Source organism: Protopterus annectens, chromosome 7.part0, assembly GCF_019279795.1.
Source record: "Protopterus annectens isolate FY-2018-M chromosome 7.part0, PAN1.0, whole genome shotgun sequence".
In the NCBI taxonomy this organism is placed as follows: Eukaryota; Metazoa; Chordata; order Ceratodontiformes; family Protopteridae; genus Protopterus; species Protopterus annectens.
Genome location: NC_056739.1, coordinates 1058928419 through 1058944962, shown reverse-complemented (window position 1 = coordinate 1058944962; position 16544 = coordinate 1058928419). Strand labels below are relative to the sequence as shown.

Below are 16544 nucleotides of genomic sequence, written 5' to 3'. Positions count from 1 at the left end.
GTTGCTGTCCTACAGTCTACCAAGATAAAGCCTGTCCCGAAACTGGTTAAATACAGTTCTGTGTGGATATGCTAGGTCATGTTTCAAGCTACTTAACAGGCACCCTGGGATTCAATGAAGGCCCACTGATGTTGCGTTTCTAGCTTTGGAAAGTGCAGTGACAACCTTTTCTTTTGTGATAAGAGGCAAAAGGGGTATTTCATGGAGAGTGACTGGAGGTGAAGAGGGAGTGAAATTTGAGCTGAATTTTATTGGCCAGCAGGTTTGCTATTTCTTCTGGCTGAGTACAGGTAGTACCATCTACAACCAACTCAGCACACTGTTGAGTGTCTCCCCTAAGATTTTGGGCACAACTGAAAAATTCTTTGTGGTTATGCTTTGCTTGTGAGGCTATTTTAGTCCCGTATTTAGCTTTTGAAGACTTAACTAGTTCTCTGATTTGCCTTTTGAAAGTAATGAAGGATTTTTCTCTGTTATGTACTCTCCCTCTTGCTTCTAGACAAGAATTTCTTCCTTCTGTTCTGTAGTCTATTTATGCCAGGGGTCCACCAAGGTGACTTGTTTTTCAAGCAAGACCTGGGTTTAGTTCAGTAAGGTACTGCCATTTCTATGCAGTTGTTTGAGTGGTTGTACAAGGCATTCATGTATACTTCTGCATAGTCCATAACTTGTAATATATTTAAGAGTTCTTGTGTGGGATTAGAATCCCTCCCACTACATATATGTTGAATGAAGGTTCAAAGACAACAGCACCATGCCGCAGGAGTCTGTGCTGGACTGTCTTTTGTATCGGGGGTTCCTGAATTCTTTTTGGAACACCATTGCCAAAACTGGATGAGGGATTAGAGAATCCCGTAGAAATACTGAAAAGGGAGGGCAGAACATCATGAGATTCCATGATTTAACTTGCCCCTTTCATCACACATTTTGATCATCTCTGCAGTAAAGGAACCAAAAAGTGAATCTCTATCCAGAACAGAAAATAAAATCTCATTATTTCCATCCTCTTGCGACATTCTGAGAATGCAGTCAGGCAAACCTTCTGGAAGAATTATCAACCAAGTCATACACTCATTGTAAGCAGACTAGAATACCAGAAATAAATTTAAAGTGGACGTTTCCTTACAAGAAGAGAGTACAGACCAAACATTCCTCGTACTTTTAGTCAGAATAAACATTAAAATGTGAACCTGACAATTCAAAATTCTGAAAATAAAAGCTGCAGAAGCATACACTACTTTCCCAAACCCACCAATAATCTTTCCATCTTTATCAGAAGGAGTAGGATAGGAATTAAGTAACTGTTTAGCAGAAATAGGAATAGCTAAAGCTGCTGGGCCATGTTTGGGAGAGTGCCTAAAAACTTGAAAAGACTGAGGAATTTTACAAATTCTATCTGCCTTTCTATAGGCAGCAGGTTGGCCATCTGGAACAACAGACAATGACACACAGACACACACACAGACACACACACAGACACACAGACAGACACACAGACAGACACACAGACAGACACACACACAGACACACACACACACAGACACACACACACACACACACACACACACACACACACACACACACACACACACAGACACACACACACACACAGACACACACACACACACACACACACACAGACACACACACACACACACACACACACACACACACACACACACACACACACACACACACACACACACACACACTGAAATTGCTGGAGAAAATGGTGCAAGTTCAGTAAATTCCTTCTGTAACAGCTCATAAAAATTTTCTGAGGGACTGAGAAACAGTGTATTCCCACTGAAAATAATGGTACATTCTGAAAACAGTCTCAGAGAGGAACCCCAAAGGGAGAATCAGAAAACTGAGCAAACCTGTAACTGTCCTACCTCTTCCTGTCCAGATTCAGAATCTTGAATCTCTTTAGTAATGGAGGTATCATTCTATCTTCTACCAGAAAGCAATAAATAAGGATCAAAAGCCCAACTAAAACTCTGAGCCAGACACAGTACACTACTCCCGTCTAATGAAATTTGAGGAGAAGTAGATGCACATTTAGTTTTCTATTTCTTTTTGACAGAAAAAAATGGGGCCAACAGTGTTATAAATGGCAGCAGTAGCTTCTCCAGGAACGGGCACAATATTCTGACAAAACAGGCAAGCCTTCCCCGTTCTCTCTCCCAGGATTAACAAAAGTGGTCTCCCTTGCCTGCTGAGGGGCCCCCATCAGCTGAAGAGGACGAGGCTAACTCTGGTCCACAGTGACTGTAGGTGCTACACACCGGGGGATCCATGGTAAAAAAGGAGTGGTCTGAGGTACAACAAATGGCTACAGCAAAATCACCCTCCTGCAGCTGAGGAAAATTGCTAGCCTGCTATGGTGGCAAAGGCTGTTTGCTTAACTTTTTCTTACTTTGACAGGAGGAAGGGCTGACCTTTGGACTGACTGACCGTTCCATGGTCAAGCAGAAAATGGTGCTTCTTTCCTTGAGAAAAACAGTAAAAGCCAGAAAAAATTAAAAGACATTTTTGTGTGAAAAAATGATTTTTTTGCTGTAAAACACATTTAAAACACTTGCCAGCCCCAAAATGTGAAATAAACATATTTTTTCAGAAAGAAGTGTTTTTTAACCAGTTTCAACAACTTTGGCAGGAAAAAACAGCACTCTTGTTTAAAAGTACAGTCAGTCTGGTAACAATATATTAAAACACAAAACACCTAGCTTTAAAATAGCTTTCCTGAGGAAGAAAGTATTAATCTATAAAAATAATTCAAAGGAAGGTTTTCTTCCCCAAAGGGAACTTTGTCTGTCCAGCAGAGGAACAGCACAAGCTAACCGCTGATGGAAAGCTTCAGTGGAGCCAGCTCTTTAGAGGCAGTAATGTTCTGAAGGGTCTGGCACCCAAACTTGTCTTTTAGTCAGCTCAGCCTGAACTGCCTGACAGTTTGGGTGCATGGAAGGTGCCCTGAGGCTTTGGAAACTGGCTAGCTCTTATACTCTTGGCAGTATACAACCCATACAACTAAGACTACTGCAGCAGTGATCAATATGATGAATATTACCCTATACTTGCAAAATATACGGAAAGACTCTCTAGGCAAGAGCAAATGGAGCTCAAAAAAACATGTAAATGATAGGTCTGCCAGAGATAAATCTTTCCAGTAAAGAAATGGGTGGAAATGACAAAGCATACATACAAACAAACAAGTACATATAACAGATGTTCTTATCATACAAGATGATCTACAAGAGGACCCAAGTTAAGTGGCCCTGTTTTTTACTTCATCCTTTCCATCAGTTTCTGGCAATACTTTTAGAAAGATCCAGCACTTAGAGGAGGATGTGCAAGGTGTGAACCCACACTGTGACATCACATGCCAACTACTTAAATACATGTAATCCCAAACCTAATTCACCCCAAAGAACACGAGTGAGTACCTTATGCAAATCAAGAAGTAATCGCGATTTGACACTTAACTGCTACAAGTACCACACAAGCATGTACTTGTCTAACTTACAGAGAACTTCCAACAGCTGATGCTGGATAGATGGACCTTCCATCCATAGAAGGATGGTGGAAAGGGATTTCTGATTCATCAAGGAAGGCCCCTTAGCACGATGCTAGCTAATAATGTAACAAAGTATCTTATATTAGAACACTGAGAGCCCTATTTAAAAGGTCCCATGGTGGGGCTGAATCTCAAGCAATAATCAAAGTGGAAGGAGCTGGACTAGAATCCAAAGATTAACCTTCAGAAATGTGAGTTCTGAAGTGCAAGCTTTTTCCTGGAGCTGTGGTCAAGACAATATTGCTTAGAGAAGGTCTACAACAAAGATCAAAAGTCTATGGTGCACATCTCCAGTGGCTACACTCTTGAAGCAACCACCAGAGGAACCTAAAGGCAGCAAGTCAATACATTTGGCAGTCTACTTGGAAAGTGTTTTTTCAGACCACTATACCTCCATCTTGGCTGGTCCCTCCAGCAGATTGTATGACAGATTTTATCAAGGAAAAGGTTTGGTGAGAAACAGATATGTAGCTAAACATATACAAAGAAAACATGACAAGATCTTCTGGCTCCTCAGGGAACCACCTCATTGGAGTATGGCTCCACATGCTATTTCTATCATGTGTCAGCAGGCAGCAGTAGGGAACTCCCCAAGAAGAGCCCAGAGGTATCTTTAACCAGAAAAGAATTATCAGGTTGTGGACCAGATGGGAAAATGTGCCTTTGCATCATATACTTTTGCTATTAGCATTCTTAACTACCCAACACATATTACTTTAATCATAAACATGCAGAGTAAACCCCTCAGCATGCTGAAGAAACAGATTCACAGCAATCTACATCACAAGTTAGAGGTGTAGACCAATGCATAATAAAGTAGGCTAGTTCTAGATCTCAACATCCTTAAATCAGTACATTAGAAAAAACATGCTCTAGATCACCATGACACAATCATTTACTGATAGTACTAACCTAGACTAAAAATAGCTCAATTCAGGGACCTCACAATATTATTGGTTGCTTAATTGTGTCCTTGAAGACATGCTCCTTAAAATGTGTAACCTAAGTTTAGCTAATAGTTTTGTCCCTTATGAATGGCACACTGCTGTGGTGATGTTGCTTTACAGCTAACATGGTTAATTGAAGAAGATCCATCAGCCTTACAAGACACATCTGCAAAGCCGTAGAATGTACTAAATTTTTTCTCAAACTGTGGTAAAGAATTGATTATATTTGTCCCTCCCAACAGATCTAACCTGATAGTCTTCTTCAAAAGGGTTACAGAGGCTGCAAATAGAGGCCACACAGTGCATGTAGCATATTTTGACCCAAGGCCTGTTACACCATTCTCCATGCTGGCATCATATAAAAGTTAAACGCTTTAAAAATCTACTCACATCTGGTAAGATGGACAGCAAACTGTTTGAAATACAGAATCCACACACTGCTAGTTTCAGGTTCCTCATCAGTAAGCATGAAAAAGACCAGCTATGCTCTTTAGGTACCTCTTCTTTTTTTGTATTTACTTCTCATATCTCCAAGCAGCGAGTCAAGAACTGTGGCTAATAAAGTCTGTGGCTAATAAAGTCTGTAGAAGACTACAAATGGGGGTGGGGTGGGGTGTTAAGTCAACCTTTGACAGCCAAGGCCCTTAAGAAATGCTCCTTAGTAAACTACTGGTATACTAAATATGGACTCAAACTAAAACATTAAAAATGTAGTAACATCACTTTGGTAGATGCCCCTCCCCCTCATCATACTGTATATAGAACATACCACTACAAAATGAAATGTAGTCAGGGGCTTGGCTACTTGGGTTGATTGCTCCCTCTCTTTTGACCATCCTTTTACTTAACCAAACTAGTCACCAAAGGAACATCATGAAGACCCAGATAAGTAATTAGCACTTTAGACTCAGAATTGATCAGGCCAGTTATGCAGTAAAACATCCTACTGGGATATAACTCACTAGACAAATTAAATGATTAGAAAGACCCCAGAGGTTCTTAACCAAAAACACATGACAGATCTAATGCCCTGAACTATCAAAAGAGGAAGAAAGCACTATCCCTTAATTCACTGTCTTATAGACTCTTGATCTCTGCCTCACTTACACAATTAGCTATCCAATTGTCCTGGACTTCCTGTATTTCCGCACATCCAATATCTCCATCAATACTCTTACAAAGGACCTAAAACTTCACTAACATGGCCTCCTGGAGATAGGAGATGCTGCCTGAGGAAGAGTACTGGCAAAGGTGAATCAAAAAACAAAAAATCTGTCTGCTCTACAGAAAGTACAGTTGTGTACACTTACCATAAATGTAGATGTTTGAGTGTATTCACTGTTGCAGTCATCACATTTGGGTTTATCCCTGCCAGGGTAGCCCTCAGTCGGCCTGAATACCAGAAGCTTAGTATTTCTGTGTCGGTTGCTGGCGCACCAGGATTGATTTCAGATCGTCAGTGGTATAAAATCAGGCAGCCAACACCATTACATCAGTTTTTCTTGCCCTGTCAGGAGCTCCCAACAGGGAGCTAGGTTATGGTGGAAGAACACCACCAGTAGAAAGTAAATACCACAAATTCCTTGTAAGGAGAGAGACAGAGAGAGAAAGGACAAGGGGGATGAAAGGAAGGAAACCAGGACTGCATCAGTGAATACACTTGAACATCTACATTTATGGTAAGTGTACACAACTGTACTAAGTTCTTCGTGTTTCACTGCTGCAGGTCATCACATTTGGGTTGATTCCCAAAGCTGAAGAAAAGGGTGGAGGCAGTCAAGAAGACTGGGGGCTGGCTAGGATGCCCTGCAAGACTCCATTCCTCTGGGTCAGGAGGTTTGAGATCTGAGGTAGGTGCCATGGTAGCAGGGGTGACAGGCTGTGCAGCAAGTGGGTACCAGTGCTGGCGTGGCCAGTCTGGGACAATCAGGATTGTCCTCGGTTTTTCCTCCCTTATTTTGAGCAGTACTCTTGAAATGAGTGGTCAAGGGGGAAATGCATAGACAGAGAGGTTTACCCACTGGAAAGTTTGAGCATCCCACTTTCCAGGCCTTGCTGTGAGGTTCCCTGGTGCAGAATTTGCTGAGCTGATGATTGGAGTGGGGGGCAAAGAGGTCGACCTTCGGGGTGCCCCATTTCTGGGTTACAAGGGTGAAGGTTCTTTAGTCTAGCTGCCACTCGTGTGGGTCTAGCAGGTTTCTGCTTGCATTGTCTGTCAGAGAGTTTAAGAGCCTGGCAGGAATTGTGCCAACAGGTGTAGTTGCATGGCTGAGGCCGTGTGCCAAAGGGTCATGGTGAGTCTGCACAGAGGATAAGAGCGAGTCCCTCCCTGCTTGTTGATATACAACATCATTGTGGTTTTGTCTGTTTTGATCAGTAGAGGCCCAGGGGAGAGTAGGGGTCTGAAAACTGTCAGGGCGTGCTGAACAGCTAACATCTCTTTTTGGTTGATTTGCAGATGTATTTGATTTGGACTCCATTGGCCTTGAATGCAGCTGCCGTCCAGGTGTGCACCCCAGGCATAGTCTGATGCATCTGTGGTGAGGGTCTGGGCAGCATGGGGTAGTGAGAAGGGAAGTCCCTTGTCATGGTAGCATGCTGTTGCCCACCAAAGAAAATCTTTCCTTAGACAAGGTGTCATTGGTCTAAGAATTTCCAGGTCTTGAGAGTGCGGATACCAAAGGTTTTTTAGGTACCATTGTAGTTTCCTCATATGAGGTCTGGCATATGGAATGAGTAGAATGCAAGAAGCCATGAACCCTAGAGCTTGCAGGATTTTCCTTTTGGATAACTGGGTCCTGGTGGCTAGTTGAGAGAAGTAGGCTGCCAGGTAGGCTTATTTTTCTGGTGTAAGGAATGCCATCTAGGATGCTGTGTCCAGGCTTGCTCCCAGGAATACAATTTCTTGTGTGGGTAATAGTTTGGATTTCTTTTTGTTGATAGTATACCCCAGGGAGGTCAGTAGGTCCTTTACAAAGGTCAGGTGTTTTAGCAGCTTTTCCTATCTGCCTGAATAAGGCAGCTATCTAAGTATGGGTAAATTTGAATATTTCTTTGCCTGCAATAAGCAATGGTGGGAGCCAAACATTTTGTGAACACTAAGGGAGCAGTGGATAAGCCAAAGGGAAGTGCAGAGAACTGAAAGTGCAGTGATCCTGCCCTAAAATGTAGGTATTTCCTACACGATTCCCTGACTGGGATGTGTAGGTAGGCCTCTTTTAGGTCTAGGGTGGCTAACCAAGCATCCTTGGAAAGCATAGGTAGAAGCTGCTGGAGGGTGAGCATTTTGAATTTTGGCATTACCACAAAGGTGTTTAGGATGGATAGGTCGAGGATGGGGCACCATGTGCCCTCTTTTCTAGGTACCAAGAAGAGTCTGGAATAGAAACCCTGGCCTATCTGTTCTGCAGGAACATGCTCTATTGCCCTCATAGACAGCAGGGAAAGGACTTGTTTTTTGGTCTCTGCCAAATGGTTTGGGGGAAGATCTGGGAACCCTTTTGGGGTTGGCAAAGCGTGGAAATAAAATTTGTATCCCTGGGACACCATGTTGAGGACCCAGCGGTCATTGGTAATGGTGGCCCAATTGCTTGCGTGGAAGGAGAGGTTTCCTCCTAGGGGCAAGAGCAGGTGGGCAGAAGGAGGGGGTGGAAGTGTAAAGTCATTGTGAGTTCTTACCATAAGGGGTGGCTTTGCACTCCCTGGTTTTGAAGAGGAGAAACTGCATTGTTTAGATCTCTGCATTCCCTAGGGCTGTTGTCTGGGGGGCCTGCTTTCCCTAAGTCTGGGCTGAGCTGACCTGGATGGGGCAGGAAAGGACCAGTGCTTGGTGGTGCAATGCCTACTGAACCTCGGTGGCTGAACCTGTAAAAAGTCTTTAACTGTCTGCATAGATTTAGCTTTTTCTTCCATCTTTTTTAAGACCTCTTCTGCCTTGGTGCCAAATAAGTTGTCTTTGTGTAAGGGTGCGTCCAATAACTTGTATTTGACATGATCTGGCAAGGGTTGTTCCTTAAGCTAAGCATGCCTTCTAAGGACAGAACCAGTGACTGCTGCCCTACAGAATGCTTCTAGGGCATCAAAACCACAGTGTAAGGTGTGCTTAGTTACTTGACTTGCAGAATGCATTAACTCTTTTAACTGTATTTTCTTCACAAGCAGGGAAAGAAGATATTTTTTGTTTCAGGATTTCCATGGTATGTTGCTGATATTTCAGCATATGGAACTGACAATGTAATGCTCCAATAGCAAGAGTAGCAGAGGTGTATACTTTTTTCCCCCGTCTGTCTAATGCTCGGGAATCCCTATCTTAGGGGGTGGGATTCTTAGTTGAAGTTGATTTGATTCCTTCAGGTCCTTGAGAGATTACCTCAAGGTCAGCAGTAGGATTTTTGAAAAGAAATTTGAGAGTCAGGGACTCTATAGTACCTGTCAGGTTTTCTGGGAGCAGGAGGGAGGGTTGTCAGGGGTCAGACTGGATTCAATAAAAACATCATCCAAAACATCCAGGACAGGAGGGATGGCCAGAGGTCTGTGCTATGAAAGATCTAAGAATTCCTTGAGTCTCTTTTTTGATTGAGGATAGTCCTGACATTCCCACTGGCCTTTGGCAAACGGCCTTTCACAAAATATTGAAGAATTATTAAGCTCCACCATTTCAAATCCTCTGTCACATAACCATTTCTCTCCGCTTTTCCTTGAATGCACACACAGATTATCTCACACATATGCACTACTCCTCCCTTAGCCTAAATGCCACCATCTCAATAACATTCCTTTTCTCCAAATCTTACTTCCAGCACCAACACCTCTTCATTATCCTTCCTCCAGTCTTCACTACTGACTTAACACATCTCACTGGCATCCTGTTACATCCAATCTCTTCCAGTTAAAGCACTTAGAACGCATACCCTTAACTTTCCCCTCATAGCGATAACTGCTTAAATTAATCTAAAAGCCTAATTAAACTTATCCAAGTTTCATTAGCAAGGCACACAATGACATACAAACCTTGGGTATATTGTAAACAAATGCAAAATTCAAGTTGTCGCTACTGCTTTGCAGTTACATATGTTTCTACAATATCTCACCTTGTCATCCAATCTCATACAAAATGTTAACAAAACTGACTTTTTCTACATCAGACTAATACCTTATTACTTGATGTTGCCTTATTATGTAAAACAAATATCTAGGGTTAATATTTTAAGTACCATTATTGTTCACTGTGGAGCTTTTCTCTATGCGCCTCAGCTGAAAAAAGAACTTCGGCCCAGCTAGACAATCTTGGTAAACAAATGGAAACAAACCAACCCAGTCTTCATGCCCAAGGTAGCCTTACACAGAAACATAATGAGCTGATCAGTCTACCAATTTTTTCCCCGAACACAACAATAAAGGAGAATAAAAGTTACATTGTATTGATTGCCTGCACAGAGGAAGAAACTATGGAAAAAACTGCTAGATGTTTCTCTCTTTTGCTTCCAAAAGACTGGACCAAAAAATGTCTGAGATCACACTTTCAAGGTGACTGTTAGACTACCTATTTACTGCTACCTTTCTAGCTTTCAATCACTGTAAAACTGCCAAAATCAGCTTTCTTGGGACTCCACACTTTCTCCAGAAACAATGTTAAAGCCATTAGAGTCTCAACAGCGTGGAACACTGTGATGGACTGAGTACACTATCCGTAACTTGTCCGTGGCAGAAGACAAATTAGAAGAAAAGGCCACCTCCACAACAGTAACGGTGGCACCAGCAAATACTCAGAAATTATGGATGACAACTGATGATGTGGCTACAGGTAGAAAACATCATGAAAGGCCACATGAGCTGGGAAATGCCACAGGCTAAAGGAAGACTGTTTCAATCCTTCAGTTAGGTTTCATAAAAAAAACTCTTCCAAAAGTTGTTTGAAAAAAATATGTTTGGGTTTGCAATGCTTTCCTGGGAATCTGTCTATTTTGGAAGAGCTGTGAGTTGCAAACTGAAATGTAGAGGTTGATGTTTAAAAAAAAAAAAAAAAAAAAAAAAAGATCCACTATAAATCTTCAGAACATCCCAGCTCATATCATAATGGAAAGCAAAATTTCCTCTTAAAATGACAGCTCAGATTAGCAAATGTTCGTAACACATATATCCCATCTTTTCAACTTAAGAAATGCATCAAAATAAAGTACGTTTGGCAAGGAGCTCCTGCACCCCAATGTAAGGGACTTCACTCTGACTCTGTTCTTACTTATTATTCTCACTCATAGATTTCTCTTTTTAACAGGTGCAGCAATCACTAAAAATCACTAAAATCCTGTCTTGCTCTTTCTCCAAGAGACGTTGACATCAAACTACCTGTTATACACATTTCAAACACTACAATCTCTCAAGAAATAATCCAGGAACTATTATGTTCAATGAAACAAGGACCTGACCAAAGCCTGTTTAAGATCACAAAGTGCTCTGCTTTACAAATCACAATACTGAAAGGACGTTTTTTATATATCTGGATGGTCACTACATTACATTCCTTGCATGGGACACATTCACCTGTGTCATTGATCCAAGCCCAAGCAAAATGCTTAGATGGTATACTTGTCATCTTTGAAAATCTTACTATTACAATGATGATTGTGAAAGAAATGTTTTTAGACCAACAACAAAGTCGGACTTTTTAAAATGTATTTTATTATATTAACATTTGTTTACTGTGGTAGTGTGCTTATTACAGTTGACTAATTTCAGGCACAGCCTGGGTGAAAATGTTTAATAGACATCACAAAAATCTAGGTTAATAACACAGCTGGTTGATGCAAAGCATCATTGTTGTCTTACCTACAGGCCAATACATACAGTAGAAAACTGAATGCAATAAAAAAAAGAATATAAAAGAAAACTTCTGAACTAAGAGGACTATGAAAAACTACAGCTATTTTGTGAATATAAACACTAATTATTCAATGAAATGACAGAAAAGGATATAAAATAAAGGTGAATTACCATACTTTCTGAAGAAAACAACATCTGTGCTGATAAAGAAAAGGGACTGTAATGCACTCAGTGGAAACTACCTGAAAACTAAATTGTGGTTACCACTTCTGAAAACTGAAATGTGGTTACCACTTCCTAATGTTCGACATGTGATAGCTTCCGACTGACACAGTCTTAAAGAATTTCTGCATTTTCCCCAAGACCTGATCACAAAATGACAGGTACCACTTCCTGGCAAGATACACATTTTAAGATCCTATCGATGCTACCTCTTTGCACCTTATGCATTACTTAATGTACAATTGCAACCTCTTTGCATGACTATGACAATGATGCTCTTGCAGCTACCAAACATACAAGATATTTTCATGACTGCACTTCCTACTAACAATGGCCTACCATTTAAACCAGGAAGCCCAAAGCCCTCCCCAGTTCCTGTGTACAAAGATATACAAGGAGGATTTCTTCCCCTACTGCGCAAGTGAAAAGTCCTCAAGATTCTTTCCATAAAGCAAGACAAACTGAAAAAAAGGTGATAGGGATAAAAATAGGAGAAAAGATACACAGCATACTGATATTTGTGATCCTCTTGAGAATCTACCAAAGTTAAAACTTTTCAACTCTACCATTAAGTGAATTGTAGCCTTTACAAACAGGTTCATAGGTTCACAGGACGATAGTAGGCTATTGGTATGAAGGCCCTTATAAGCCTAGCCATGTTCCCAAAGACACCACCTGTTTCTCCTGTCCAGCAGGGATACAGCTGGGTTCCCAGGGGTGTAGTTTCCGTTTCCCATCCAGTCGTCCACGTTGCACTTAAAGAGGGCTAGTGAGCTACTCTGCTTGATATGGAGAGGGAGTCTATTCTGCCAACAAGTTCCATTGATATCACAGACCAGGACGAGGCCTTGCATGCGGGTTGCCCAAGTGGAGTTTCACTTGCGGATATGCAGTAAATCCATTAAGGCTGAGTCTGAGATGGCCTTGTATGCCAGACATAAGTCACCTCTGAGCAGTCTGTACAACACTGAGTAGATGGACAGGGCTTTTAGCCTATCTGTATAGGACAGGTGTTTGAGACCCTGGATTTTCATTGACAGGAACCTCTGTGGTCTCTCCAGTTGCCGTATGTTCTTGGCAAGGTACATGCCAAAGGAGGCACTGTACTCGATAATGGGTCTGATAACGGAGGAGTACATGGATGTTATGACCTCCTTGTACCTGCATGAAATACCCTTACTTATGAGGTGGCCATGTAGAAAGCCTTCTGTACAACAGAGGCAACGTTGTGGTCAAGAGTTAGGTTTCTATCCACCTGGGTGCCCAAGTCCCTCAGGACTGCTTATGTGCTTAGTACATTGTTATTAATGTGATAAATAGTGGGGGACACTATTTTCCCCAAAAAGGATAAGGACATCTTTCTTGGCATTCAGTTTGAGGCCATGCTTCTGGCACCAATCATTAGTTTGGGTAAGGTCCTCTTGGAGGATGTTCACATCAATAAGGGAATTTAAAACAGCGCCCAGCTTGCAGTCATCTGCAAACTTGGTGAGCCACAGACCACCGCTTTTGGCTTGCGCCTCAGAAAAGTACAGCCCAAACAGCAGAGGCCCCAGGACTGATCCCTGGTGAATGCCGCTCATTATGGGTCTACTACTAGAGGTGGCTTCCCCTAGTTTGACTGCGTGGGTTCTATCAGTGCACTGGTTAGCTACCCATCTGGTAACAATCGGTTGATGCCTAGCTGAGAATGTTTATTATGCCTGAGTGAGGAATGGTGTTAAACGCTTTGGCTAGGTCAATATAGGTGGTGTACACCATCTTCCCCTTGTCCATAGCTTTGCTGACTGTTTCGATGAAGTCGACCAAGTTCAACAGGCATGATCTCCCTTTGACAAAACCAAACTGTCTGGGGTCAAGCTTTTGGAGGTTGCCAATGTCCTTATTTATAATATGATATATGGGTTCTGTGGCCATGCAGATCAGGCTAGTTAGACCGATGGGTCTACAATTGCCTTGGTTGATGGATGTTCCACCTTTGTGCAGAGGGATGACAGTGGCTGTTCGCCATTCGGCTGGGATGAAGCTGGTACTCAGGCTTTGGTTGAATAGGGTGCCTAATGAAGCTGACACAGCTCATGTCTGAGTTCATGTAGGATGCAGCCACGGATGCTGTTGGGTTCCATGGAGGCTGTGTTTTTTGCCTTTGAGAGGGTATTAAAGACCTGCTCCCTGGTGATAAGGGGAGGGGGGAGGTGCTGGAGATGTCCTGGTTTATTGATGAAGGACAGGGGGGATGAAGTTTTCACTAAAACTGTCTGCCAGCAGGTTGGCTATATCTATGGTGTTTGTGTATATGGTGTTCTTGACTACCAGTTCAGAGCAGATATAGGTGTTACCTTTGAGACTGTGGACATATTTGAAGAAGGTCTTCTGATTGTCTTTAGTGGATGTGGCCAATATGAACTTGAAGTCAGCCTTAGAAGATTTCCCCAGTGACCTTATTTGTTTGTTCCAACAAACGAGACATTGGTTCCATCTAGACAACTGCTTCTTCTTGCAAATGGATGCAAAACTGTCGGCTCAGCCCGAATAAACATTTGTCCCTATGCCCACTTCAAGAAAAGTCATACAAGTAAACATGATCTTAGTGTTCTGTTTAACAATTCAGTTCCCTCCCTCTAGTTCCCACATTACCTATATTTTGTACACACAAATCTACAATGACAATTCAAAATTCACTATGTTTATTACCACTTGTTTCTACAGTTCATGTATGCGTGAAACCTTCTACAGAATTTCATCTTGAACAGTTTAAATGGCAATTTGTTCCACTGGACATCCACGGTCAACAAAAGAACTCCTTAACCTGCTTATTATAACATGCAACAAACCTTAATAAGAAATTTAAAAAAAAATGAGATGGTACCTTGTGTTTCGATGTGAAACTCCATCCTCAACACAGCAGACACTTGTTTTCTGGTCACCTACGTCAACTACACATGCACTGCTTAATCCACTGCCAAATGTAGCACAAACAGACTCCTGATGTACCACAATGCCTTGAAAAACAGCAGAAGAAACAGAAAAATACTCAGGTTTTACACACATTCTTTTTATCATCACATTTTGGTACACAGAGATGCAGTATTTACAAAGCATCAGATATGTTGCTTTGCTCTTTTACTTTTCATTTTTGATATCGTTATATTTAAAACATCACAGATTTCTTTTTTTTTAAACGTTGTTTGAAGGCATTAATTTGTTTTGTTTTTTTTAACCCAGTTTATCACATCATCCACAGCTGTTACAGTTTACTTCTACAGACCTGCCTTGCTACATTTCTTTTTGTTGGGAAGCGAATGAATAAAGAAAAAAAAGCGCCAGTGAAAGTCCATTTGTGGCTTATAGCATATCAGCCTCCTACATGCATTGTACAAGGTTCACCATCCTTAATATTAGCAGAATAACCCCTTCCACATCAAGCATTTTAAAAAATAACCTGAATGACATATTCTATGCTACATGAAGCTGCTACAAATTATTTTGTTAATATTTTGTTACAAAGCTATGGCACTTAAATAAATTAATTAACATTAAACATTATAATTTTCTTAACAGTTTAGATCAAAATGCCCATGTCTCAGTGCATCTCAGTAGTACAAAGGGATAAAGTCCTTACTGAACCCAAACGTCTCATATTCAACTGGTGGCACATGCAGTGCAGAATGGGAGTGAGCAGCCGATGTCAGCTCGGCCATCCTGGGGAGAGAGAGAGGCAGTCTTGGTTTACCACAATAGTACAGTTAAGAGCCTGGTGAGCTCTTTGCTGCAAACTGGTATACTGTTAGGCTGGAAGGATGCATGCATAAACCTCCTGAAGGCAGAAATTACAGAGCTTGTAAAGCTGCCACAGGGCAGTGGTGTTAGGTCACACTACACAGCAGCACCAGTAGGTTGCTGCACCAGCATTCTTGCTCTCCTTACTAGCCCCAGATGGTGGTCGAGTTGGGCCTAGGGGAGGCTAAGGTGGGTTCAACAGACCCAGATAATGAGAAGAGTTGGTGATAGCTGATGTTCGGCTGTGAGAGGAAAAAAATCCCCAGGTCTTAAGGTGGATCAAAACATGAAAACCAAAATAGAAAATATTTACAACATAAATCCACAGCATTAACAACTTCTGAATCTAGAATTTAATTTAATGAAACCACAACTTTCAGAACAATGCAAATATGTATCAACCAGTTGCCAAATTATATAGACATTTTAGAACTAAAACAAACTGCTTCCATACTTAATTTTCTGCTTTAGGAAATGTCCATATCAGTTTAATCAGGAAAATTAAGGTGTTTCAGATGAAAATGAAAGTTATGTACTTACTATAATGCTAGATTTGTGGTGTCATCTTCCAAACATCTCAACAATTCAGTACATCAGATTAACGTTCGGCTCCAAGGCTCAGGCTTTTTCCCCTTCCCATAATACAATGCCACCCCACCAGTCCTTTAGACTGAGTTTGACCCACACAGCAAGATATCACAACCCTCAAGTGACAACCCTCAATTATCACATACAAACCAGTGGATTGCTGAAAAACAAGTCTCCAGTTAAGATCAATGCAGTTCAATAGGAGCAATACAGTGGTGACAATTTGGAGTGGGTGTGGTGGGGGATAATATTTATGGTCTGAAGAAGACAACATGAATCTAGCATCTAAGTCCCCAGCTAAATGACCCCCTGGGAGTTATGATGGAAGGATCTGCCAGAGAAAGGAGGAACCAATGGAGGCCCTTGATTTAGACTGCAGATCAAGCGTGGAATGGGAAATAATGGTATGAACTGTAAGCCATGTAGTAGTTGCACAAATCATCAACAGAGACAGAACTGAAGAAAGCCATAGATGCAGCAACAGCTCTACTAGAGTGTGCTTTTGGTTTGAACAGTAAGGACAGTCCTTTAGACTGATGCATTCTGAAAGCCACCTGGGCAAAGTAACCTTAGAAAAAGACAACATGGACTTTGACAAAGAGCTGGTCACA

General features: G+C 41.6%; 1 protein-coding gene across 1 annotated transcript in view; it reads right to left on the bottom strand.

Moving 5' to 3' along the window:
• Nucleotides 1-16544, bottom strand: part of ACTR8 (actin related protein 8) — a 663070-nt gene that overhangs the window by 547900 nt on the left and 98626 nt on the right. The window contains exon 7 of the mRNA XM_044077614.1: nt 14435-14567. Within this exon, the coding sequence (XP_043933549.1) occupies nt 14435-14567 (133 nt within the window). The remainder of the gene's footprint in view (nt 1-14434; nt 14568-16544) is intronic.